The sequence below is a fragment of the Ammospiza nelsoni genome, chromosome 2 (assembly GCF_027579445.1).
Source record: "Ammospiza nelsoni isolate bAmmNel1 chromosome 2, bAmmNel1.pri, whole genome shotgun sequence".
NCBI lineage: Eukaryota > Metazoa > Chordata > Aves > Passeriformes > Passerellidae > Ammospiza > Ammospiza nelsoni.
Genome location: NC_080634.1, coordinates 90,092,661 through 90,120,647, shown reverse-complemented (window position 1 = coordinate 90,120,647; position 27,987 = coordinate 90,092,661). Strand labels below are relative to the sequence as shown.

At 40.0% G+C, this 27,987-nt stretch overlaps 1 protein-coding gene across 2 annotated transcripts; it reads right to left on the bottom strand.

Annotated features, from left to right (window-relative positions):
• Positions 1-226: 226 nt before the first annotated feature.
• Positions 227-21,115, bottom strand: IL1RL1 (interleukin 1 receptor like 1). 2 transcript variants are annotated; one of them, XM_059465940.1, is made up of 12 exons: positions 21,047-21,115; positions 18,182-18,271; positions 17,260-17,335; positions 14,799-15,000; positions 14,362-14,530; positions 14,119-14,281; positions 11,879-11,947; positions 9,835-9,967; positions 9,585-9,742; positions 5,431-5,574; positions 3,300-3,458; positions 227-1,479 (listed from the first exon to the last, which is right to left on the bottom strand). In XM_059465940.1, the coding sequence occupies exons 2-12, from the start codon at positions 18,182-18,184 to the stop codon at positions 1,133-1,135; spliced, it is 1,623 nt and encodes a 540-aa protein (XP_059321923.1). In that variant the 5' UTR covers positions 18,185-18,271; positions 21,047-21,115; the 3' UTR covers positions 227-1,132. The 2 variants fall into 2 exon arrangements, with proteins under 2 accessions (XP_059321923.1, XP_059321922.1); XM_059465939.1 differs by lacking the exons at positions 17,260-17,335; positions 18,182-18,271; positions 21,047-21,115 and having other exon boundaries at positions 14,799-15,140.
• Positions 21,116-27,987: the final 6,872 nt, after the last annotated feature.

Sequence of the window (27,987 nt, the reverse complement as noted above, 5' to 3'; positions counted from 1 at the left end):
CTGTACTAGAATACATCTTGTTCCCCTGAACTAGAAGGAGATTTGGCTCTGACCTTTGCATTTAAGGTTATTTCCTATCAAAAATAAGAAAGTATAACTACACACAAGTATAACTACACTACATCTGATTTCCTATCAGAAATATAAGAAAGTATAACTACACATGAGGCCAAAGCATGGGGAAAAACTGTATAATTCTTGTTGTAAAAAAAGCAGTCTATTTTTTTTTTGGTAGCTTAAAGGAATGCTGTCAGTGTATCAAAAGAACATCCTAAATTTTAATATGTTATTTCTATGTGAAGATAATAATTATAGTAACAGCATGATTATTGTACCTGAAAGGCTTAAATTTCCCATTTGTGTGATTCATTTTAATAGATATATAAAATATTTTAAAGTGCATATAAAATACCTTTGTATGAATCAGTGCATTCATTTCCCTTAACAATGCATGTAAAATATATATATATATATATATGTATGTATATATCAGTTCATTTATTTCCTGTAACAATGCATATTTTTATATATAGATATATAGATATATCAGTGCATTTCTTTCCCTTAACACTATTCACATCAGTCTCAAAAGACTCTTTAGTGAGGCATTCGTACCAAGGAAAAATAAAATTTCATCTTGTGAGTGTCACTATTGAATCAAAAAGGAGTAAGTGTCAGAAAATAGAAGTTAACAAAAGAATAACATTATACTTTCTAATTGCAAAATACACATTATACTTTGTAATCAAATAATACAGAAGGCATTTATATTTTATCAACTGCATTAGAAAGATGAATTCAACCTGCAAGGCTTTCAGTTATTCACAATCATAACTTTCTTTATATATACAACTATATATAGAAAGAGTATAGGCACATTTGGTTTTCTGTGACATGCAAAATCCTCCCCAAAATCTAGAATTATTTATTTAGACCTCTCATACCTGTAAAATATCCCCTCAGTATCCTAGACCTCTTCCATCAATTTACCCCATCGTTACTCAGTAGAAGGACTGAAAAAAAGTTCAAAAAACACAGCCAGACTTCCAGACTGTACAGTCATTTCCTTTCCTTTCTGAAAGGACCAACAGCTGTGGGCTTGTAGTCCATCCTGATGGGGCAGCACTGCTCTTCACCTGGTGTCAGCCACGTGTGAGGGCCTGCGTGCCAGCGGCATATGGAACCTCACCTGCTTCCAGAACTTAGAATTGGGTGACTGTGGGTGCACCGTGTGCTCCTCTTTCCATTTGATGGTGCCTTGCTGCTTAATAAGAAACCTAAGAGATTCCTGAAGCTTCCCGTAAGTCCCAATTGTCTCCATTTCCAGAAGGATCACCTTGGTGTCATTTTGAATGAGGGCATTGTATAAAGCAATGTGTTGATCGTAAGCATCTTCTTTAGAATTAACCAGCTGGTGTGTCAGCAGCATGATCAGCCTCCTGCTCTTCTGCATCCTCGTCTCAATTGCACTGGCTGCATCTAGTAATGTACAAGAAAATGATGAGACACTGATATTCTTTTTAAAATTCTTTTAAGATTGGAAACTCCATTTTCATTGCTTTGTAACCAGAAATAATTTCTATCTCACTTCAGTCTGATACAGTTTGTTTATTTATTAGAGAAAGACCAATGGGGCAAGGGGAGAGAAAAGCAAGAAGCCTAAAGCAAAAAGCCTTCATTTCAAATGGGTTTTTTAGTCGAAACATTAATATAGTCACTGCTTTTAAGTATTGTTAGGAATTTCTATTCCAGTGACCTAGGGTCAAATTCAGTAGATCTGACTGTAACAAAATTGTGTTTGATCAATAGTCTCCATGTAAGGAATTGTGTTGTACCATATTTAATGCCTTAGAGATGATCTTGCAATACATAGCCATGAAAAATAGTCATCAGAAGACTTTTGAGTGACTTGCATCTAAGAGGCTTATTTCCAGGTGGGGTTAGACTAAATTATAGTGAATTGTCCTGAGTTATTGTGTGCTAATTTATACACTAATCTGTGCGTTGTGTTGGCCTTCACCCTGCAGGGGTAAATCCAGACTTTCAGGGCATCTGTGTGTCAGCACAACAGAAGATGTTTGAATTTCCCACTGCCACGTTAGGGAGAGCTGATCAGTGCTACTGTCCCTGTGATGCTGGGCCAAAAGAGAAGTGGGAGCGCAGCTGAGGAAATTCAATGCACCAATTATTTAACAAACTAGCTGATTTGCAGATGCATCAGCCAGCTCCATATGTGTCCTCTTTTCCTTTCCTGGGAGTTGCCAGACCACTGCAAGAGGTGTAAGATTTTGCCTTTGACAGTTTTGTGAGCTATTGTAGCTCCTTGTGCTGGATCTGGGAATGGTCTGACTCAACAACTTTTGCAGCTTTTCTTTACCTTCATTTTTTCCAAGGCCAGGCAGCCCTTTCACAACTTTCCAGAAGAGGAGGACATCAAAGATTTCAGCCTCAGCTGAGGGCAGATGAATGACACCTGGCCCAGTGCAGATGATTTCAGAAATGTGAAAGAAAATGCACCAGCTTAGGCTTCATGCCTGCTCACTGACAGAGAGAGAAGATCTGGTCTACAGAAGAGCCAGGGCACAAGATAAACAGAGAAGTCAGCTCTGGAGGAGAGCAGATACCACCTAGGTGGCAGCAATCATATGTGATAGTGTGGAGGGTGTTTATATGGAAATTAGCACAGAATAATTTACATTATTTCATCCCGAAAGACAAGAAAGCAGAAATAAAGCATACCAATTCTCTCCTGAACTAATATTGGGAATTGTGTGAAGGGAAAATAGAACGTGTCAGTGAAAAGAAGCTGAACTTCTTGTGATTCTAACACCCTCATAAAAGGTTGAAAACTCCTGAGTGATAACAGCAAAGGTGTTTCCTTAGCTGAGTTTGTGGGTTTGGCTGAGCTTATGGGTTTCTCCTGTTCCCTGTCTTGTAGTCACCAAGCCAGCTCATGCAAGGTTTGGTTGTGGCTTTGCCCAGATAAACCTGCAGAGAGTTAGATTTTCCAAAGAGCAAGTGTATTTTTAAAAGAGTCACACTCAGGGTCATGTTTCCTGTGTGTTCCAAGATGATAAGAAGTCTGTGCCCTTTCCTAGTGGCTTGCTTCTCCTAGCACACTGGAAAGCACAGAGTGCCCTTGTGACACCTGGCCTGAAAGAGCAGGCAGATGGCTGCTGAGGACATGAGCTTCAAGGTCTGGAATGCAGAGTGACCTCCTACACATCTAAAAGGGACTTGAATCACAATTTGCTCAAGCTTGACAAGTGTTTCAGTGCATTACCAGATCTGAAACTTACCTTCTCCAGGATATATATCTCTCCCATAAATACACAATGTATATCCACATTTATTTTCCAGAATATCTGGCATGATTTGGTAAACAAAATATTCCACAAAATTAGCTTCACTGGCATGGTTTTTGGGGTAGATAACATATGCATCATATATCTTCCCATCTGTAAGGCAAAACAAGAGGAAGGAGTATTGTGTTAACATGAATTAGAGCTGTCTGTTGCAAAAAGTAGGAGAGAAATAAAAATATCAGTCAATAGTGAAATAGATCTAAGAAGCAGTTCCAGCCAATCTGAATAATGTATATCATCTGGTGCATGTTTGGAAATTAAAGGCTGTGCATATTTGGTGTTTTCCATGCTCAATTGTTTTGTCTTGTGTGTTTGTAGCTTTGGAGAACCTGGCCTTTGTATTGTGAAGGTTGCGTTCCAAAGTATATGCAGTAAGATTTCAACTGATCAATGCATATTAGCATGATATAGCCATGAAGCTCAGCATTTGTTTTTTCAGTGATACAATTTGCTATTAACAGGCTTTGTCTCTCAGCACAAGATATTCCATTTAAATTCTTCCATCTTGAAGACTTTATTCATCATTCCCACAACATATCATACACTTGAGTGAAAATCACATTTCTTAGGAAACAGTCTTACAGTCAGAACCAAATACAAAGTCAAGTATTTATTTCATTCCTTGATTCATTTCTCTAAATTAAGTTTTCCATTACAGCATTTTTATTCTAATCCCAAATGTTTCTTTCTTTCTGGTGGAGATGGCTGTATCCTTTCTTTTGTTGCTGAGGTTCTTGCTCAAACCATTCTAACAATAGATCCTTGGAGAAGCAGCTGAGGGAGCTGGGGTTATTTAATCTGGAGAAGAGAAGGCTCAGGTTTGACCCTGTTGCTCTCCATAATGACCCAAAAGGAGATTGTAGCCAGGTGTGGGGGTCAGCCTCTTCTCCCTGGCAAGCAGTGACAGGACAAGAGGACACAATGCTAATCTGGAGCAGGGGAGGATTAAGTTGGACATTAGGAAGAATTTCTTCATAGAGAGGATGATTAGGCATTGTAATGGGCTGTCCAGGCTGGTGTTGGAGCCACCATCCCTGGAGATGTTTAAGGAAAGGCTGGAAATGGCACTGAGCACCATGGTCTAGCTGACAATGTGGTGTTTGGTCATAGATTGGACTCGATGATCGCAGAGCTCCTCACTGATTCTGTGAATCTGTGATCCTGTGATTCTGTAATAATAATGAAATGTCCGTTTCCAGAGTCTGATTAATTTCATCATAAAATATGCTTACATGGAAACTGTCCAAAAAAACCATACTTCTTTCCTCTTTAATGAGAAGTAACTAGATCAGCTGTAGATATCTACATGCATACATCTGTGGTAAGAGTCAGCTTCAGACTTAAAATTCATCCATTTAGCTGGATTTGGTCTCTTAAAAACATGTACTTCATCACATCATTAGGCACTGCCTGCCCTTCAGCTGCCCCCTGCAGAGGGTTCAGTCTCTCTGAAGCCCTAAGGCAGCACCAACAGCACCAACTGCTCATGGTTAGACAGCAGGATCCAGCCACTGATCTCCAGGTTTCATGTCTGAGATGGAAACTTTCCTGTGTGCACTTTCATTTCATACAACTAAATGCAGACATCTGAATCCTGAGCTGAAAGCAGCCAATAAAGCTAGATGGGATGCATTCCTCCAGAAATGTCTTCCAGACTATTGGTATCTTTCTTTTTGGCCTACAAAAACTGTGCTGCTCTAATATATGCTTTTTTCACATTAGTTATCAGGTTTGATCCTTTGCATTAGAGAGCACATTACAAGTACGCTTAATAGCACTGTAAATCAGGTTTTCAACATCATTCAGTATTTATGGCAAATACTTTCAATAAAAAACTACAAAAACAGGACTGAATCTATCTTTTATGTAATTCAGTCCTACAAAACCCAGAAAGCAAGGGAACGTAAAGCACTTGCAGAGCCATGTATTACTTCTCTTTACTGAAGGTGTAAGAAAGAAAAGAATCAGGCTCAGGTGTCATGGGTTAGCAACTATCAAATAAATTACTTTCTCTATGATTTGCCATTTTCCTTTTATTAAACTTTCCTTCTCAAATCTTACGTACCATCCTTGACTGAGTAGGGCTGGAATATCTCCCGATACAGCAGGACAACATCCACTCGGAAGGACTGGTAAAGGATCACTGAGAGTGCTATTGCACCTAGCAGAACTAGAGATCCTGTGATCAGGAGGACATTAGGAAGAACCTCTGCAAAGTAGAGGAATGTATTGTTAGCCACAGAGAAGTTAATGAGTGTGCTGAAGCTTCAGGCTCATATCCTCACTTGTGTTACAGCTTTCAGGAGCTCAAAACAGAGATGAGAAAGCTTCTTCCTTCCCCAGCTAGCATAGCCAACCACAGACCCCTGAACTAGAAGCATACTGTGCAGTATATAATTAATATTCACTTTGTTGAATCCAGACCTACTTATGCTAAAAACCGCAGCTGACAATGATGTTTAAGTAATCTGTGACTTTCAAAAACTGGTAATAACACAACCATTTTGTGAGACATCTAAGCCTACGCATGAAAATCTACAAAAGGACAAATGGAGGCTTCTTGGCATGATTGCACAAATAGGATACAAAGAGCATGTGCAAGTAATGAAATCTGCAAGATAAGAGCTAAGATAGCACTAGACAAGCAGGAAAACAGAACACGTCCTGGTCAGAGAAATAAAATAAACAATGCTAAGTCAGATGATGTTCTCTCCTGCCTTTTCCTTTCAAGATGGTCAAGGGGCATGTAATAGCAATGACGAGTAAGAGAAACTGAGATAGAAAGGAGCCACCCACTTTAGTTCCAATTTCCCTCATGGAAGAGCTCTAGCATCTGTCCATCTTTACCTCAGAGATGAAGACTTATCACAGATAGATTAAGTCTAGATATATGGAAAACATTTTTTACATTGAAGGCGGTAAAACAGTGGAACAGATTGCCCAGAAAAACTGTGGGTCCCCCATCCCTGGAAGTGTTCCAGAATGGCTTGGATGGGGTGCTGAGAGATTTGGTCTAGTGGAGGGTGTGCCTGAGAAATTCTGCTGAAAATGTATATAAATGAAGAGTTTACAAACACATTTTCCCTTTCCTCTGGTAGGTTGTGAGGCAAATTTAACAAGATTTTCACAGTCTTTACATTTATTTCTTTGGAGTTTAAAGGGAAAAAGAAATTCTAGGCTTTTGAGGAAGCTTACCTCACCAGAACTAGATCAGGAGGAAACACCTTTCAATAAGATTGGGCAAGAAAACAGCTCCTTCTTAAGTGAAATTTGACCATATTTTTAATAGTATCACATAAGCCTATGAAGGAACTTCATCCTTGTTGACCCTTTCAAATTTTGGTATTTTATCCATTTTCCTGCTCAATACACACAGACAAAGTAAGGAAACCCCTTTCACTACCTGGAGGGGCTGCCCCAAGCACCAGAGTGTGATGATGTTTCTTACTGATACATTTGTTGACAGCATGCTCATCATAACATTACAATTACTGGTGCATTGCATTAAGTCTCTATAATGTGGAGAAGAAGCAGGTTCCAGCATCAAAGTTTGCAATTGCAAACCTAAAAAACGCTGTTTATATTTGCACTGATTAGACCAAGGCTGGAAAAGAAGTCAATGTGCCCATGCAGTTTGGAATGTGTCTTCACAGAGGTGTCTTCCTGGAAGAGCAGGTTCAATTCCCAGTAATGCTGGCTTAGCGCCCAATTTCTCTGGAATTAACTAATGGACATTCACTAATCTCATTCACTAGTGAACATTCAGCACAGTGGGGGCAGGTGCCACAAGCCCCTGAACAAGGCTGAATAGATCCTGTTGTTCCATTTGACTTTACTGCATCATTTAGCAGCTGAGCTCATGAGTAAGCCATGTTCTATTTATATTCAAGAGTAATGGGAATACAGAACTATCAGCTCACAAGAACTAATACTGGAAAGGCCAGAGAAAACATGTCAGAAAGCAACTTTTGAAGGAGTTCCAGACAAACTCCAGAAGAGCAGCAGTTTTTTCTATCTTCTCTGGGATCTAAGGCAGATGCACTTCCAGATAGTGAAAGCAGAGATCTGTGTCTAGAGTTCCTGTCCACATCAGCCTACAAAACATGAGCCAAGAGGTTAGCTTTAACATTAAACATCTTTGAAGAAGAACAGAGATGATGCTTTCTGAACTTTATCTCTGCTTTGAATGACTGCAAAAAAAGGCATTAACAGGGTAGTAGCTAGCAGACACAAGTTGTGCTGTGAGAAACACTAAAGAGCAATCATATATTTGGAATTTTTTCCCTATTAAATACAAACATACAAACAAAACAAACAAACAAAAAAGACTGTGCACATCCTTATTACACATTTACAAGATGAGAGGCACAAGCGAATCCTATATAGCATTTTTATTATTCTCAGAAACAAGAGACACTGCTTTCACATAAGTATTGCTGAGCTTTGAGAGAACTGAGTGAAGAAAACTAAAGCAGAGCACAGCCACTTTTGGACATAGCATTGCTGACACCAACAGCGCTGAGGAGCAGAGGCAGACACGTTGTCAACAGCAGCAACAAGGACAAGGGGACAGATATCCACACCAAAAAGGTAGCAGTGAAAGCAGGGTCACAGCCAAGAGCTTTCATGAACATTAACTGAAGACCTATGAACAAAAAACAAAATAAAATTTGTCTATAACAGAAATTAGACTCAACGATTCATGGGATGAATACAGGATATGCTGTATGTTCTCCTTCATCTAGTCTGTAATATGGGGCCAACGAGAGACTTGTACTAATAAACAAAAGCTGTTATTCAGTTTCCTTCCCTCTCATTGCAAATACACTCCCACACTCAGGTACTCCAGTGCAAAGCTGGTGTACTTCCAGCTTCCTGAGTGGTGCTGCACTCAAACTCACCTATCCAGCCAAAACATCTCCTGCCACCTTCCTGCTGGTGCTATTCTGCTGTTACAATTCACCTACATCTCTTCTAGTCCAGGCTAGCAAGGAAACTTGTCCAGGCCTTGAAGCCATGATCCTGTAGAAAGTCATGAGCAGTCGAGGATACAGCAGGACATGGGTCTGTGCACACCCTGTGATCACAGTACACTGGATTTTACTCTTCCCACCACTCTCTTACAGAAAACTGTTAAAGGTCTTGACATTTACTTTCAAAGCCCTCGAGAAAAGAGAGTAGCTTTAGATTACATATTAAGAAATTCTTTCCTGTGAGGGTGGTGAGGCACTGGAACAGGTTACCCAGAGAAGCTGTGGATGCTCCATCCCTGTGTTTGAGGCCAGGTTGGATAGAGCTCTGGGCAACTTAGTCTAGTGAAAGGTGCCCCTGCCCTTGGCAGGGAGTTTGGAACTAAATAATCTTTAAGGTTCCTTCCAACCCAAAACATTCTATCACTCCATGATTCTTGGTGGTTAACATTTCTGAAGGAGTGAAAAAAGAAACAATTGATCACAGCTGCTTCTTGAGCCCTTCCAGACAGAATAGCATTTTCTGCCATAGGAATCTCATTCAGAGGTGTTGGCAACAGTGCTTAGGGATCTGGCTATCCCTATTAAAAAAGAAAATTCCCACATGAGCTAAGGATTATCTCTGTCCCCACCATTTACCGCCCTGGATTTTCCTTCTCTTTCAGGTACTACTAGAACCAGGAAATTAAAAACAAAACCAAGGGATAGCCTTTGAAGCACTACTCACACCTCTGTGTGGCACAGAGGGAACACAGTGGCACTCAGAGAAGATAAAGAGTGATTTGGAAGAGGTGATTCTCACAACATTCAGTCCAAAAAGGTCACTACAGTGGATGCAGTGTAGTAAGGAAGACAAACTGGCAAACCAGCAGCTGAAACCCTTATATTTAAAGTTAGACTATTTTCTGCCACACTTTTACACTACAGACAATAGTTCTCTTTGGCACAGTGGAGAAATATCCTAGAAACAGGATATTCTTATCACAGAGCTGATACACTCACGCTCTGTGTATTTCATCTCTTGCTGACCCTGTTTGAATAATGTCCCACTCTCTCCCCAACCCCGAGGAAAAGGACTCAGACACAAGAATTTTGCAACTGGCTGGAGCTTGTAGGGAAGAAGCAGGCTGGTTTTGTTTCTTATTAACTGAAACTTTTTTACTATCTGAAACAAATAAAATTAACTCACCAGCATGTTTCAAACTAAGTGCAAATTGTAAAGAATTAAAATTAAAATTAAAACTCCTACCCTTAGATTGCACTTTGAGTTGTAATGTCACTGTGACTCTTGTGCTGTACAGTGTGTTCAATGCTATACATGTGAAATTTGACTGCAGATCCTCCTTTTTTACTTCAGTAATATTCAAAGTTGTCTCTCCATAGTATACTTGCTCATGATCATCAAAACTAATAGAAAGAGAAAGAGGTGGTACCATTGGTTTCAATGGCTAGGCACAGTTTGTGTAGAAGAAAGATTATTCTGTGTTATGTGGACTTACAAATGAGTTTCTCTATGAAATCTTGAAAAAACAAGTCTTTTCACTGAGATGTTATCCACATCCCAGCTGACAGCAGCCAGTGGCTGTTTGTTAATCCCCAGGCGGGCCCGACATTTCAGAGACAAAGCAGCACCTAATCAAGAGACAGAGATGTAAACATTCCTTGATGAAAAACAAGGAAAATTATATTTTCCTCATAACACCTTTCCCTACAAATCTTCATAAAACTTGTGAGTTTTGTCATAATATTTTTTCTGAACTACTGCTGAAAAAATGATACATAGAACAGACAAAAAGAAATAACAGGAATTTTTCAGCAAATGATCTAATAGCACACCAAGGATTACAAAAGGAATTATTTATATTTATTATGATGAAGACAATATCCCCTTAACTTGTGATGCTTGACACATATAATCAGCTGGATTATATGTGGAGGAACATAGGATAGATATGGTGGTTAACACACAAATGTACACATAAATAATCTAATTAAATTTCAGCATCTATTATTTTGCGACTTGTGTGCAGCCTTATCTTGGATTTCATTCAAGCTGGACAAAAGTAAAGTAAGCCAGTCCAGGCAACACTAAAACAGGAAATTACTTATTAAATATTCCCCATTAGGAAATATTTATTCCAAAGTAAGAGTCACCATTGCACCAAAAGAAAATATAACTTAAACATGTTAAATTGTTTCCATGTAAGTCTGCATCTAAACAGGTCTTAGATAAGAATATTAAATCTTATGGCTAAGATTTAATATTCTCTTTCCCCATGCTCCCTGATACCAATCATGAATTGGTATTAGGGAGCATGGGGAAACCCCTTCATTTTTGCAAACAGGAGGCAATAGAACCAGTACAGCAATTGGGTTTCAAATACAAAGTGAATTTTCTCTATGTAAGCACTATCAGAGTGACAGGCAGAGCCCACAGAGCACTGGGCACTGACCATCTTACTAGAGAAAGCTTGTCCTCGAGCAGAGACCATCTAATTTCTGGGGAAAACAGCTAAAACAGCTGGGGAAAAGAGGAATAAAATAATGGGAATGAGAGTCAACTGACAAGTTTCTGAGCCCCAGCACATGGCACAGAGAGGGCTGTGGACCCTGCAGTATCTGCTGCCTGAGCAGTCTTGCTGTAGGACAGAAGCAGAGGAGTGTAGATACAACCCCTTCTCCCACTGGCCCAGTTTCACCCCACTTGCCCTGGCAGACAGATCCTGGATTACCTATTTAGATTTCTGATGGGTTTAGTCTCTTGCTGGAGAGCTCCACCTTTCCCACTGACTGCAGACAAACCCCTGACAGCTCTCACTCCTGCCAGGAACACCTTATCCTGATGGTGCAAGCTAACCAGGATGAATGTGAATCCCTGGGAACATCCATAGCCCTGAACAGCAGGGAGCCAGGAGGAAGCCCTGCATCATGGTCTGTCCAGCTGCTCTGTCTCAATCCACTGCTGGGTCCTGTCCTTCAGCCCTCCCAGTCCTCCTTCAGCTCTTCCAAGCAGGCTGTCTGATCACTGCCAGCCAGCTTGGGTATGAGACAGGCAGCGCTCCTCAGCCTCAGAGCCAGCAACCAGCTCCTTGCTCTCCTTCATTCCTCAACAGAGACACAGGCGCTGTCTCCACGTGGGGACTCAAGGTAGCAAGGAGCAGCTCTAGCCACAGGAATAGTCCATCTTTCCCTCTCAGGGGTACCACCAAGCAGTTTTGAGGGATTTAACCACAGCCCTCTTTGAAGTGGATGGAAGCTGTCACCTTTCAGCTGAGATGTAATGATTCACTCTGTGAATAATCCAAGTGTATCCCAGTGAGAGTAGAACCAGTTGATTAAATCTTCCTAAACTTCACTTAATGCCTAAATAACACATCAGTTATATCTAACTTCACACCTCTGAGCCTGGAGGGAATTAAATATGGTAAATGTTATGGTACAAAACTGTGATGAGAAGTTCCATCATTACATCTTCTTGAAGATACACGTCTTCTAGACCATTACAAAATGTTAATTTAAAAACAGATTAAAATTTGTACTCACCAAGCTCTGCTTCTATTACATCTTCATTCTTTGGAAATATGATTTGAGGTGGTAGAGGTGAGTATTTTACTTTAGAAATTAAAGAGGAAAAGAAAGTATGCATTAACAAGTTGTGAAAATGCATTTTGTAAGATAAGATTTGTAATCTGTACAATTAATATTTTATGATCACAAAACAGAATTGCAAACTAACAGTGTTTCACATACTTGTTGGGATCATCAGGTTTTATTCCTACAACCAAATATCTCTGGGGAGTATGTACATGTAAATATCTTCTATGTACCTTTGTACATAGAAAGTAAGAAAAAAAAATAGGTTTTGAAGTACTGTATTAGCTGCTGAGTGGGGGAAAAAAGCAAATGCTGTTATAGGCTTGTATGATTTCTCAGCTGTTTTGCGGTTTCTCAACTGTTTTGGAGTTTTATTGAGACATTTGAGAAATTACTCATATCCATTATATGAAATAGCTAATACATACTTTTATGCAGAATCTGAACCCCAAACATATTGCTTTCTAACCCTTTGCTCATTAAGCTTTTCCACCCCAAGGCACCTCTGTGAAATGCATATTTCCAAAAAAATTCTGTAGGAACACATTGCAGTCCCTGCTTCCCAGACTGACTGGATATGATAACATAGATGTCAGGAGAGAGCCAGTAACTTTCCAGCTGCCTGACTATGCTAAGTTCTTAGCTGCCAGAATTCAGAGGCAGAAACTCCTCTGGATCAGCATGGATCTGCAAGGCAACAGGAATGTGCATCATAATTCTCTAATAGTAACCAAACAGAACAGTTCCACTCATCAGCATATGTATTTTAAGGTCTGATAAAAACTCAAAGTTGCCATTAAGTGCTTTGAGTTTAGAAAACCCTGGAGCAGACATGCCAGACCCAGCCTAGATTTCACATGTTATGTTGTGATCTCTTCTTTCTGCAATGATTTCAAAAGAAAGTTAGGTGAACTTCAAGATCTGTCTGGATGTAACAAAGGCTTTTATAAATTTGAATGTCTTTGAGCCAAATAAAACCCAGAAATTTTTGTTGTAACCCAGGAAGAACAGTATTCCAGAACAGTTAAAAAAGTTTTTATGGAAGTACATTCAACCAAAAATTGTTAGGCAGAGCAAGTGTCATGGAAAGCATGATTGTGATCATGTAGAGCAACAGGCAGAAAAGGAGGAAAAGCACGACATTTCCCAGCTACTGAATTAGGTCTCTGCTCAAGCTGTCTTCTGTCCAGCTCAGAATAGTCAGAATGAACTCTGCTACTGAGATCTGGGCACAGCAGCAAAAACTGCATCCAAGGCTCCCACATTCCAGGTCTGCACTCTGCCCACAAGCTGTGGGCCTCCCCAGAGCAAAAAGGCCTGATGCTCAGTCTGCAAATGAACATCACTTTTTTTTAAAAAAACAAAGTAAGTACACAGCAACAAAACAACCACGTGAGCCAAACTCAAGCCCTCCACCATCCCCCAAGAAAAGGTTTTGCTGACTATTTTTCTACTGATCTGATTATAGAACTGAAGATGCATTTTGAAGTTTTGTAAGTTGATGCAATCTGAAACTATAAATTTCTGTGCACCATTTCCTGAACACCATCCAAATACAAAGCCTTCCTGAGGAGACTACATCGTAGAGGCAACCCAAAGTCCACACATCTCAGTCATATTGGCTATGTTCAAAATCACAGAGACATAGTAATCACTGAGATCCATCCATTTTCTATTTCTAGCTATGTTTTGTCTCATTAAAGTCAAATTTAAAAGTTTTTTCTGTTCTACTACCAAATAAATGTTAGAATGTTGAGACACACCACGACGCATTAAGCTGAAGGCCATCAACACATGACTGATTTAGTGACCACCAGACAGTCCTCACTAGCCACAGATTCTGCTGCCCTCAATAAATAGAAAGCAGAGCATAGTGGCATTCCACTGAGGAGATCCTTCATTTCAGAAATGTCCTACCAGAGAACTCTATCAACCACAGCATCTAACTAGAGTCATCAGAACCTTTTAAACAAAAATCTAAATGAGACCAGGTCTGACTTTACCTCATCTTACTCCATGTGGGTGACCATCCACAAAATTCATCTAATAAAGCTGATGTAATTCTTAAATAAGATGATAAAACAAACCAACCAAAATGCTTTCTCTTTTTAGTGTACAAAAGGAGTTTCCTTTGCTCTAAATTGACATTAGTCTTTTAATCTTAGCAAGCTACAGAATTATTGTCTTACCCCCACTTATGAAAATTCTTGTTGCTGATACATTAAACACATTTCCTTTATGGGTATAAATAAATTGACAAGTATAATAACCATCATCCTCCCTTCTTGGATTCTCAATATAAATATATTTCTCTTTCTTGAAGTATCTCTGTCCCTTAAGAGGTTTGCAGTCCTGGAAAAGAAAAATGTGTTCGGTTGCAAAGAGCTTTTCAATATTTTGACCTACATCAGCATTATCAGGGTTTTATTTACCTTATACCACTGGACAATGGTAGCATTCTTATAGTTATCAATGGTAGGACAAACAACTCTTCCTGTTTGAGTGTCATTTGGGTAACGAATCCGACTTGGGAAACATTCTCCTGGCTTGTATGAATGCACTTGCACACTCACGTTGTACGACTTCGTGCGATTACTTAAACTTCAAAAATGGAATAAGGTATGTCAGTGACTGCATTTTTACATGGAATATATCAACGTTTGTAACAAATGTGTGTCATTCTATAAACATGTGGGTGATTATTGTATTTCAGTCGCAGCTTGGTTTTAATGATCTGCCATAAAAATAGCAGTTGCAGGATGAAAACTTATTTTAAAAAGTCATCATGTCCAAAAATTTAATTATAATATATTATCAAAACATATATTCTTGCCAGTCTTACACCTTCCACTTTCCATGTGGCACTTACAAATGTGTTACACAAGTGTAGTTTCCAGAATCCTCTCTAGAAGTTGGCAGAAACCAAAGAAATTGTTCCATGGAAAACACTCGTGATCCCTTCTCTTCCGCAGGAATTCTTGTGTGAGTGTCCGTGCGATACCAGGTGATGTTCACTGATGAACTCCATTTGGGACCTTTTATAACAAAGGCCTCACCTTCCATAGCATCAACTGCAATTGAGCAAAAGATCAAAATCTCAGATAAATTGAACCTTTGTCCGCTGAGACGGAGAACTTGGCATTCTTGGATCAGCGGGCCAGTCATGTCCCTCTACCCTCCTTGAGCTTTCGGAGATGATACACAGCAAGCTTATTGTCACTAGATGGTTTTTCAACAAAAATTTTGTTTACCTTGAGCTATGGAGCCATTTGTTTCCAAAAACAGGAACTAATATGGGAGGCACAAATAAACAAGCAGATCCCTAGGTTCTAAGTGGAGATACAGTAAAAAACAAGAGGATTTAATTGAAAAAATAGTGATTTCTTACAATGAGATTATTATGTAAATCTTTGCCTGAAATACTGTTTCTATTCAAAAAATTAATTAAAACAAAGAAAAATACGGCTTTAATGTAGTTATCTTTCCTTACTTCAGTATAATGAATATTTTTTTATGCAATGGATGAGTGCTTTTTTTACTGCTTTATTAATACAGAGAAATGAAGTTGATTTTTTTTTTTCCTGGAAGAAAAAAATCATAGAAGGAAGTCTGTAGATTAGATCCTTAGGAAAAATAAAATAAAATAAAATAAAATAAAATAAAATAAAATAAAATAAAATAAAATAAAATAAAATAAAATAAAATATACAAATAAAAACAGCCCCTCTCTGAAGTTCATGAAAATAAGGTGGGAAAAAAATGAAAGCAATGTGATAGCCTGAAAGGAAGAATCTGATGAGAAATCAGATTCTGGGAAGGTGAAAAGATACAGAAATAACTGAGACAAACAAGAAGCTTAGAAAAATAAACCACATATGATCACACATAAGAAAATCTGGGAGTAAGACACTAATATTTTAAGTTGGTTATTTTTTTTAGCTGAATATACTTCTACTTTTGAATACTCAAATTGGTCCAGAGAAACTAGATTCAAGCAATTGTGATAAATACTTCAGTGCTCAGGTACCTAAATAGTGTACTGGCCACTGAAAACAATCTGGAAGTTAAATTGCATTCTAAGGAGCGAAAGATTGGAGTATGAGCAAGGATGGTGACAGAACAAAGATTGAGATTGGCAGAGGAGCTGCAGTAGAAAAAGGAGCATGAAAATGAGAGTAGATAACCAAACAGCTAACCAAAACAGACAGTGTCTCTCAAAAATGACACTTTGCAATGGTGGCTTTAGACATGTAGGTGCACAAATGAGGAAGTGAGATTCTACATGATGGACACTTCTGCTCTCGTTCTTTCTGAAGAAATGGTCAATCTCCACTGATATTGTCATCTCACTTACTAATTTTGGACTCCTAAATTAGCCAGCTATGAGTATGAGGAACCTCAACCCTACAATTTTAACAGTTTTCCCACCCACAAGCCTTGCAAAGACACTTGGACATATCAGGAGGGGGTCAGAAAATGCAACATTGCCCTACCAAAGGTAGAACATATTGGAAATACGTTCCAAATTTTGGATTTCTGAGGAAAAATAGTGTGGAGATGGAAGATATTGAAAAAGAAAGGCCTCGTTTTAATTCAATGACATCCATGAAAATAATGTTGCCAAATTCTTCAGCAGAATCTGGCACCTTAATAAATATACTTTGCTTTAATCTTAACATTCCTATTGTAAAACTGACAATACGGAGAAATATTTAGAGATCATATCTTACAGAATTTTTCAGATAAATGAGCATCTCAGCTCAAGAATAGAAGTACATGAGCACTGTACAACACTGTGTCCCTGGTCAGCATTACATAGCTGAGTCAATAGAGCTGGCCCATCATAAATAGTTTACTGCTCTGCACATTGCCCCTGTGCAGGGAAACATTATTGTTACACTGCATTTTTCAATTAACATCCCCAAATTTAGGACATTAAAGAGCATTTCTGTGGAGAACAGCGCCCATTTACACTCCTGGTTCAGCAGGGTGCATGTGCATACACGCTGCTCAGTGCAATTAAAGCATGTTCTAGGAGTTTGTGCCCAGCTGGGAACTGGAGCACCAGCTACTCTCAAATTCTTTCAAGAAGACCCTTTCCTTTCTGCTTGCAGAGGTGCTAAGTGACAGAAGTTGAAACTACACTTGCTGTCATAGAAATGGACAGTGTTTGGTGCATTTTAATACACTTTAAAAGCTAGATTTTAAGTTGTGATTTCTGGCTTGAGGTGAACTCACTAGGCTTAAAAATAAAACCACTAATTAGGAAACAGCCTACGCATTTGTACAGAACAAACCTTATCAGAAAGTATTTTTAAAATGTGACTTACATGTTTCAGATGTCATGGAAACTGAGAGGAAGGTAGATAGGAGGATCAAATCTATAAGCTTCATCATATTTCTAAACTAGGAAGAAAAAACTTTGATATCTTAGAATATACTCTGACTTTATCAGTAATGCTGTATCAATGTACATCAGAAAACTGAACAGAAAATTATATCATGCAGTGATAAATGGCATCATGTGAGCTGCTCTGTACACTGTGTGCAGCAGTTTTGCAGCTTTGAGGTGAAGTTATTTATTCTATCACCATTGAAACTACAGTTATGACTTAGTTTAGTGGGAGTCAGGGAATTGCTTTGTCATGGTGCTCCTCAGACAGAAGCCTCTCTTAACTTACTTGCTTTTTTAGAAAGGAAGATAAATGTACATTGCATTTTCTTCACAGTCAAGTGCAGAGAAACTGTACCCCAACTTAGAAAAGGACAGATCCTGGGTCTGAAAATGTAAACCCTGGTTTTGAATTAAGGTTACATCCAACCAATTGCTTAGGTGCACCATACCTTTTTGTCTTTTTGTGAAAGGGGAGTAATCTTCAGTGACAGCTTCTCTAGGTAAGTGTTGAGCTGTAGTATCAAAACCAAGTGAGTGTCATGAACAATGCTAAACTGAAGGGGAACTGAGGAAATGGACTGGAAAGGAAGGTAAAGGAGCATAATATTGTACTTAACTAACAGCAGCAGGGCAGATCCTGTATCTCACTGATGTTTTCATCTGTCTAGCTGATACACACCAGCTGTAGTTCATGGTGTGGCTCAAGAACTCTCCAGAAAACCCCTTTATTTAAAAAACCTGACCATTTGATCGTGGGCATTAAGCTGATCCTAATTACTGACCTAATCCAGGAATATCTCAGAAGACAGAAGGCATGCAACCCAGCTATATTAGGTAATTATAAGCATTCTACTTACCATGAAAAAGCTTTGAATGCAGTTCTTCACTGCAGATCACAGAGCAGTGGGTTCTACTGTCATGTATGAGTGAGCAGCAGCCACTGGGTCCTACAGACAGTAGACAAGTTATTTTCAAGAGAAATCAAGTCAGAAAGAAAATATAATTTATCTCGCAGATAGTGAGCATAAGGGGAGTAGTAAAACACAGGCAAGAAATGTTAAGTACTGTCGTCACACTTACTGCAAGGAATTTTTATTTCAGTGCCAAAACCTTCCAGACTAAATAAACATGGACAAGACTTATCAAGTCCTGTGTTTTTGCCAAGTCTAAAATTCAGAGCAAACTCAGTTTTGAGCTTTCAGAAATATCGTCACCTTTGTATTGAAATGGAAAGTTTCTTCTTTTAAAAGGTTTAATAATATCCAGAGTGTTATTCTTAACCTCTGAAAAAACAATGACAAAACCCAATGTTTGAGGAGAAAAGTGTGAGAATAAGATGAGGTTTAGACCCAAAAATGCAGCATCTCAGCACTGATGTCACAGCAAAGCTGATGCCATGCCTTTTACAGGAAGTGAGTGACCAGTCAGGAGAAATATTATGTGTGAGGATCTACTTGCTTTCCTTTTTGCTGGAGAAAAGCACCACTACAACTGCAAATCTATTGACTTCTTTAATTTTAAGGAAACCTTAGGCCCGGTGAACAGATTTTTCAAGGGTACTTTTCAACACTGACATCAAGAGTTTTGCCCTGGAAGGAATGAACAAGGTGGCCCAGAACAGGGTTCAGGAGGGACCTGGGACTGGACAGACCCTTGGGAGAAAAATACATGTCACAAAAGGGCACAATGAAATTCACAGCATCAGCACAGCAAAGCATTCATCTTTTTTATCATTCAGAGCATGAGGCTTGTTCCTAGAAGTCATTTCTAACACTAGCAGGGAGCAAAACTATCCAGAATATTCCTTCTCTACCGGAAGCCTTTTGCCACCAAGTGTTTGGTTTTGTTTCAGCAACTTATTTCCCCCAACAAGGTATGCCAGCAGTCATAGTAACCGCCCTTCTATATTTTAGAGCTGTCTTAAGTGAGTGATACCTCAGCGAGATGACAAAAACTAAACTGCTTGATTTTTAAAGAAAAATTATTTCACAGACTAAGTTTGGAGTCTTTATGAAATGAGGAGTTTTGTCTCATTTGATATTTTATTTGTAAGTGCTTATTAGGACTTTAGCCACAAGTAATACCACTGTTGGAGACACTGGCAAGTCCCTTATTGCCAGTGCTATTGCAGCCCTAGAAATGGAAGGCTGGTGATTACCAGAAAGCTGCAAGGAGATGTGCTTTCACCATTCTTAAGATACAGCTTTGTCCAGGAAGGGAGACAGCCAATTACTTGCTTTCACTAACTTTTCTAACAAGCACCAGAATGATTCAGGAGTAAGAAATTCTTAATTTCCTATCTTCATACTTGCCAGCTGCTGCAGTTAGCCTTCTGTTTACTGAAAAAAATATGTCTTTGAGAGACCTTACACATACTGGGCTATCAGCCTGCACCAAAAGAATGCAAAATATTTGAGCTGAGATGCTCCCCACCAAATGTGATGATTGCTTTATTGAATTTCCCTCCATTTTTAAGTTGCTGTGTACCAGCAGCAGTTCAAGGAGGGTATGGGGGTTGTATGTGTGAATATGTCCAATATAGAGGGCTCTAATAAAAGAGGAATGTTTCCTGAAAATCCAAAGATCTCATGCAACTGAAAAAGCAATGTGATTCTGTTTGCATTTTCCAAAGTAAGCAGCAAACACCAAATTACCTCAATGTGAACTGAAACAGAGGTTGCAGGTCTAGACAGAAAGCAGCAAGAGAAGGACTGGTTCTGCAGTGCCTTACAGCTCCTTCCTACAGCTTCAAATGACTGCGTGGTAGCAGTGTAAACCTAAGCTCTGCAAACAAAAACATCACTGTGGTGCTGGAAAAGCACTAGACCCAGAATTTGGGATAACTGTCTGGGTGGGTCAAAGCCTAGTTCCTAAGGAACCTTACCAAAGGAAGGTGAGAGAAGGGGGAACCCACTGTGTGCATTGCAGAAGCAGTGGTCAGTGGGGCTTAACTCAGTAATTCTCTGAAGGCAGCTGTGTTAGTCACATATTTCTGCCTTTCTTTCCAAAATTCTATTTTCCAACAAACTGTTTATAATACTGTTTATATAAATGACAAAATTAGCATACTAACAAAACCTGGAAATAGTATCTCAATTTCTACCCAAAAAAAATTAACAGTCTTTACAATGTAAAAATACCATGAAAGAGTAGTTTTGTGGAATTTTTTTATAGATATATACATCCATACACCTTTTGGAAGTGATTTTCATTCTTCTATCAAACCAGAAAATCCATTCTGACTGAAAATATCCTATTAAAATTGCAACATTAAAACTGAACTTATTCCAAAACCAGCTTTCTCAAAAGCTAACAATTACACTAGTTACAGGTGTAGGTGTAAAATGTAGGAATTTCAGCATTAAAGCATAGAATTTCTAGAATTGATATACACATTATTCTTTAAAAATATTTTTAAGCTCAAAATACATAAATATGCTAAACTCTGAAAAATTATTTGGGAAATAAAGATTTTCTGTGTCTTTGACTAATTAGTAATATATGCCAGGAAACTGATGGCAAAATCCATTTCTAAACACTCTTCATAACAAGGCAAATTTTTGTTAGTCCCAATACTAGCTGTCTATCATGGAAGTATACCCACTATTTTAATCTAATTTTATTTCTTAAGATAAAGAAGCACATAAGTGAACAGAAATAAACTTTCTTATCAAATACTTCTATTATTTCTGGTTAAATGACAATATAAAAATTTGACCTACCATTTGGAAAATTCAGAAAGCAGAGAAGTGGCTTGCTCTCAGTGGACGGGTCTTTTGCAGAGATTTCTCTGCTAATCTGGTACCAGATATTAGTGTGAGCTCTTTTTATCTGGCTGGGGCAGCTCCTGTCTGCAGCAGCAAGGCACAGAGCTCCATTCTGAGACGCCTCCCACTGAATAGAGCAGAACATGCAGATTACTGTAGCAATTTACGTTAAGTACATATAAGAGATAGCATCTCATAGTTCCAATTAATCAGATATCTTTTACACTACCATAGGGTTTTTTATTGCTTTTAGCACAATTATAGTGAAATAAATCTGCTGGCTGGGGAGCACTGGGAGAGAGGGGAAAATCAGATGGCAGAAGGCACTTTGAAACAGATTTTGCTTGAAAGCAAGTAGCAGCTTTGCACGGTCTAGTCAAGCAGCAGCTCCCTGAGAACAGCTTGAAAAGTCTCTGGAGAATCAGCAACAGTTTTTAATGAAGTGAAGGAAACTGCTTCACTGAAGCTAAGCTGGTCAAAGAAGATGCTGAAAAAACAATTATCTGCACCAACAGCTAAATCAAGTCTGTGAGGGAAAGATTTTATCCTATGGTCATTCAAACTTTGTTTCCCTTCCCTGGCAGAGTTGTGAATTCCCTTTGTTCCTTTCAGTGTTCCTGGGACTCTACAGTCAGCATGCAACAACTCCACATCAATACACAAAGATGTAGGAAAAACCTTACCTATGTCACACCCATGGTCTCCCCAGTTCTTGGTATAGCATTTCCTTTGAAGTGGTCTGGGGGTTGCACTTCCCATATGACAAAAACAAACAAACTAAAAAAAAAGCCAACCAACCTGCAACAAAGAAATCTCACAATGTTTTGGCAAAAGCTCGCAAATTACACCCTGCTCAAGTTTGTGAGGTTTCATCAGAATCAAGGTCTTTCTCATTTCCTGGTGTAAGAGACTTTGGTGAAAATTCTGGAGTAAACATCTGCATCCAGTGGTGGGTTCAATATCCTCCAACCACAACATGTCATTTACATCGAGGGAAAGGTTAAATATATTCAGGTAAAGCTAACTTCAATTTTCTGAACACAAAGGTTATTCTAAAGGCTAAAAGGTTATTCTATCACAAATTCCACTGAAACTTGGATCAGAGGTGCTTATATTGTTGCTCATACCTCAGAAGAGCCCTCAACCCTGTAGTGTTCCCCATGCCCAGCTTGTTCCCAGATCATGATGCAGATGGGAAAATGAGCTTCTGGCTAAAGAGGATAGTTGCCAGCTGAGCAAAAGCCATTCTGTAGCTTTCATAAGAAACTAAAATCAATGCTGAATGCCTTGTAACTTAGGACCCGTCTCCTAAAACAAAATCCTACCGATGAATTTATGGAAAGAAGAGCTTACAGAAAGAAATACCTTGAGATTCCTTTGAGGGGTTAATTGCTCCCTTGGCAGCCTGTATGCATAGCACTACAAGCAAGCAAGGAAATTATCTGTTCTCAAAGCAAAGACATAAGTAATGGCTTTGAACAGAAACAGGGGATAGTTAAGCACAACTGCAGAAAAATCTTTTAAAAGGTAACATTGTGAAGCACTGGAAATTTGTTGGGAACTTAGTGCAGCTGCCACTCAGTAGTGTGTGTTAAAGAACAATTTAGTACTGGTATCAAATGAATGTAGCTGGCCCCAAAGGTCCTTGACACTAGGAGTCAATGATCCAGAGATTAAAGCATCAGTGATCCAATGACTGTTTTGCCACAGCATGAATGTATGAACTTAACTCAAATGTGTTGGCAAAATTACTCCTGTGAAAATATGCAAGCTAAAGCCACACAAGATACAAAAACTGAAAACCCAGACTGAATGAAGTTACTGACATCTTAATAGTTTGGAGTTCAAGTATGCAACAGGAAAAACAACGAGATTGAAAAAGATAAAGTCCTGAGACAAAAAGCAGAGATAGGGAAACAGAAATTCAGCATCATCAGAGTTCACGTTGCTTCAAGAAGCAGTGCTTAGCCCAGCAGCACATTAGCCTTGCTTGCCTAATACCTGACTCTGTTAGCCAGGAGACATTTGCTGGGTACAGTTTTTGCACCCTTCTTGCAGACTGTCAGTGGACACAGTAGGGAGTCATTCAGACACAAGTGACCCTATCAGGAAAGGTTTCACTATTTCCATTTATTGAGGCCACCCCAGGGGGCTCTGATGGAACTGGCACATGGTGGGATGGCAGGGTGTTGGGTTGTGCCCGCACCTGTGTCAGGTCTGGTGTTTTTTGGCTGGTGGGGATCCACCCTGCTGAGGTTTCGGAGTTCTTCCTGTTTATCTGTGTCATGGTGCCCTTCTTGTGCGTAGCAAAGGCATCTCATATTTTGTGTAAAAGGGAAATTAGAACGATTTTTCAAGGTTCATAGTATTCTAATAGAGATGAACTGTTTCCAAGGAAAACGTTTCCCCCAGCCTTTATCATTATCAGGCAGCCCTAGTACCACCCATATTGTGGGTGATGGAGGGACTGGTCCCCAAATAGCTCTGATGGTTTCTCTCATTGAGAAGTTTGAGACAGTTACCCCAAGAAGACACTGTTGGTGGATACATTCCTAACCAGGATGTATTGGGTTTGGCAAAACTTGGGAGGGCACAGAGGTGACTTCTGTGAGGAGACACCCAGAGCTGCCCCATGTTGAGCAGAGCCAGTTCCAGCAGCTCCCAAAGAGACCCACGCTGGCCACACCCGAGCTCATCAGCAGCACTGGTAAGTACTCCATGGGAACATGTTTGAGAAAAGGTAAAAACTGCTCCACAGCAACTGTGAGCGAGGGCTGAGACAACCCTGTGGTGAACAAGGAGGGGGAGGAGGTGCTCCAGGTGCTGGAGCCAAGATTCCCTTTCAGACCATGGGGAAAGTCACGATGACACAGTTTGTCCTCCTGCCACCATGGAGGATGCCACACTGGAGCAGGTGGGTGTGACCTGAAGGAAGCTGTAGTCCATGGAGGGTCCGTGCTGGAGCAGGACCTGTTCCTGGCAGGAACTGACGCCACAGAGGAGCTCATGTAAGAACAGGTTTTCTGGAAGGTGACACTCACTGTAGCAGTCTGTTCCTGAGGGCTGCAGCCCATGTGAAGACCCACTGTTTGTGAAGAGCTATAGCCCATGGGAAGCCCCACAGTGGAGAAGTTTGTGAAGTGTCTCCTAAGAGAGGGACACCCCCTTTGCAGTAGGGGAATAGCGTGAAAAGGAAGTTCAAAATGTTATGAACTGACCACAACCCCTGTTCTCCATCCCCCTGTGTTACTTGGGAGGAGGAGGTAAGAGACTTGGAAGTGAAATTGAGCCTGGGGAGAAGGGAGGGGGTGGGAGAGGTTGGGATTAGTCTGGGATTTTTCTCACTATCCTACTCTGTTAACAATTGGCAATTTAAAATAATTTCCCCAAGTTGAGTCTGATTGGCCTTTGATGGTAATTTTTAAGTCTATCCACCTGTCCTTTTCTCAACCCATGGGGTTTTTGCAGTATTTCCTTCCCCTGTCCTATTGAGAGGGTAATAGAGCAGCGTGGTGGGGCTGTGGTGGCCAGGCAAGGCCAACTGGCATGGCAGGCTCCCACCCAGCAGTAAGAGTGAGGGCATGCATGTAGACAGCAAAGGATTTATAAGAATTTAAGTGTTAAAAAGCCATCAGTATTTTTACCCTACTCATCTCACTCTTTCATCCCACCAAGCCAGAAATATAAAGTATTTTATAAGGTTTTCAAATCCACTGTAGTTGCCAGACAGGGTATTAAAGTTCAGAGGATGTAAAATAGAGGGGACTATCTTGACAGAAGTAGTTGGCTAAAGTAACCAGAATCATATCTGTGTTTTTGTGTGGATGGCAAGTACTTCTTTTGGTTTACATGTTGATACATTACTTGGTATTCTATTTGATCACCAGCAGTTTATAAAAGATCTTACAATGATAGTTATGCTTGTCAGGCCAACCTGACAAGAAAAACCATAATATCACTAACAAAGCCTTTATCTTAAAACTGGTTTCCTTTTCTAAAGAAATTCTAAATTTCTCTGCTTCGTGCCTTGCCCCAAAACAAAAGCAGCTGCACTGTCATCCCATAGGGTCTGGATACAGACAGCCAGGATGAAAATAACAGCAGCTGTTCTGAATGTCTGAATGTCACCAGGCCACCAGCAGGATCCCCATGGGAAGACCACAAACCCTACCACAGAAAGGATCTGCGCAGCACATCTGTTGCTCTTATGGAAATTAAAACACTTTGCTGTGGCTCCAGAATCTTCCATTCCCACAGGTGGTCCTGTCCTTAGATGCCAGAATGCCTTACAGTACAGAGGTGATGATGAGTCTGAGCAGGCAATTATCTTTGGGCAAGAAGCCTATCCTAAGTTTATACACAAAAGCCTCTCCAAAGTTTATATACAACTCTGAAGTAACCATCACTCTTGTGTCCAAATAACTTCGGGGCAGAAACAAGATGTCCATAATTGAAGGATTCCAGATTTTAAGTTGAAGAGGCCAGTTCTTGGTGCAGCATCAGAGACACATTCCAGCCCTCCCAGGTCCTTACAGCCAGTGCTCCCCTCAGAGTGCTTGGGAAGCCATGCAGCACCCACTCCATTTTTCTTTGCTGTGGAAACAATTAATTAGCATATCATTGTTATTCTTATCTGACCTCATCCCTGAGAACAAAGAGGGTTTTTCCACACAATTTCTTAGGAAGACATATTTACAAATACATGACATTCTGGAAACTGTGACTTGGATTCATAATACACGATAATTACTGATTTACACAACTAAAATGAATTTCAATTCTCTGGAAAGTAATTGAAAATAATTTCTTGACAAATTATATTGTTTATAAAGACATCTTACTAAATAGTCTTGTTTGTTCCTTAATGTATATGAATTACTGGAAGTTAATGTCATACTGAGAGAAGAGGGTCATGATGTACTGACAGGAAGCAAAAGCAGAGCTTCAGTTGTAAAAAAAAAATTTACAATACCACTACTTAGGAAAATATCTATTTTTTTCTCTAGGTTATGGACTGGGTTTTTGGAAGAACTGTTTTTCTCTTTAATATTATCTAATTGTGTTTATCAGATCTGGCTGCAACTTAGAGTTTGCATTCCCTGAAAGTTTAAAGTATTTTGGAAAGAAAAACAAGGCTTCTCATAAAAATGAAATATCACCCAAGTAAAATTTTTCTATAATAAAAAAATCAATGTATTCGTTATTTTTTGTATAGTTGAAACCTCGGGCATCCAAACACCAAGGACTCCTCTGCTAGAGTTCAGAAATTCTTAGAGCACTGAATCCCTAGACCTTAGAGCACCTGTCAAAACAAGGAGAGCTGTGAACTTGAAAATCTTCTCTGGGCCTGGCTTTTGGCAGCTGTTCACATGGAAATTAGAGTAGACTATGTCAGAAAATGGGTGGTTAATTGTACTCTGTGCTCCCAGTTTGGCTAGCTTTAAGAAATTCTGAGAATATAGACTGTTGCCTAGTCCTGTAAACTGTAGAGGTACCAAAGAGTGCCTTTTAGCACCTATTACCCCAGATCTCAGTCTTGTTTCTCCAACATGAAAATAGCAACTCTATATAATCTGTTTTGCCTTCCCTCACTTACCAAGAATCCTTTCTTTATCAAAAACCTTCTTACAGTTTTCCACATGATTTTCTGCAAGTTTTCCCAGCAGATGAGCTGTTCCAGGAGCCAATCTTCTTTTTCCATCAATATAAAATGAGCTATTTATTCTTATCCATAGTCACCATGCCTACTACCACCACATAACATGGTCTTGGTGTATCAATTACTCACTTTCCCATTCCCGGGCCAAAATCCTAATTTCTATAGGATTCTACATGGAAAAGAACCTAGGTGTAACTATGGCCTGTTGCAAACACAGGCAGGTCTTCACCAGAACTTCTTCACAGCTCTGTGAACCTTTGTTCAAAAATTTGTCCTGCAAGGTGCCAGCAAGAGGCACACATTGCAGTCAAGACACAGTAGAAACTCTACCCCATGTGCTTTCCCCATAGGATGTAGGCATTGTAATACAGGCAACCCACAGTTCTACAGGAAAACAATGCTGAATGATGGAATCAACATAAGACAAACATTGTTTAAAGTAATTTATTCTTCATATTTTGGGTCCATAACTTCTGTGGGGCAATTCTCTGAGGCAGTGGAGCCCAAGCTCCTGCCTCCTCCTTGAGGAGGTTAACCCACAGCTAATCAATGCCTGCACTAGAAATACAAGTCCTCAGTGTGTGTTCAGCCACATGTGGAGGTCAGTTCTTGGCTGTTTCCATAAATGTCAGTTGTAAGCATCTGTGTTTCACCTCATCTCCATAGCCAGCAGCAGAGCTTGCAAGCCGCTTGCCGCTCCTGAGGAGCTCAGTGCTTTCAAGGAGCTGAAGGTTCCAAGCACTCCTGCCCAACTGCTTTCAGGGTTCATGATTATAGGCCAAACTTCCTGGAGTGATCCTCAGCAGCTGACAGCCTGCAGAAACAAGCTGCTCTGGGACCTCCCACATCAGCAGTGAAGAGTGTGCTCTGCACTGTGTGGCACAAGCAGCACACCTCTCCGTCCTCCTGCAGCACCTCTCTGTCCTCCTGCACCACCTCTCCGTCCTCCTGCAGCACCTCTCTGTCCTCCTGCACCACCTCTCTGTCCTCCTGCAGCACCTCTCTGTCCCCCTGCAGCACCTCTCTGTCCTTCTGCACCATCTCTCTGTCCTCCTGCAGCACCTCTCTGTCCTCCTGCAGCACCTCTCTGTCCCCCTGCAGCACCTCTCTGTCCTCCTGCACCATCTCTCTGTCCCCCTGCAGCACCTCTCTGTCCCCCTGCAGCACTTCTCTGTCCTTCTGCATCATCTCTCTGTCCTCCTGCAGCACCTCTCTGTCCCCCTGCAGCACCTCTCTG

Coding starts and splice junctions, on each gene's coding strand:
- IL1RL1 (XM_059465939.1), bottom strand. CDS start 15,094: ATGACTGGCCCGCTGATCCAAGAATGCCAAGTTCTCCGTCTCAGCGGA. Junction 5,575..9,584: donor ACTCAAAGTGCAATCTAAGG/GTAGGAGTTTTA, acceptor TCTACTTTGCAG/AGGTTCTTCCTAATGTCCTC. Junction 3,459..5,430: donor GCCCTACTCAGTCAAGGATG/GTACGTAAGATT, acceptor TTTGCCTTACAG/ATGGGAAGATATATGATGCA.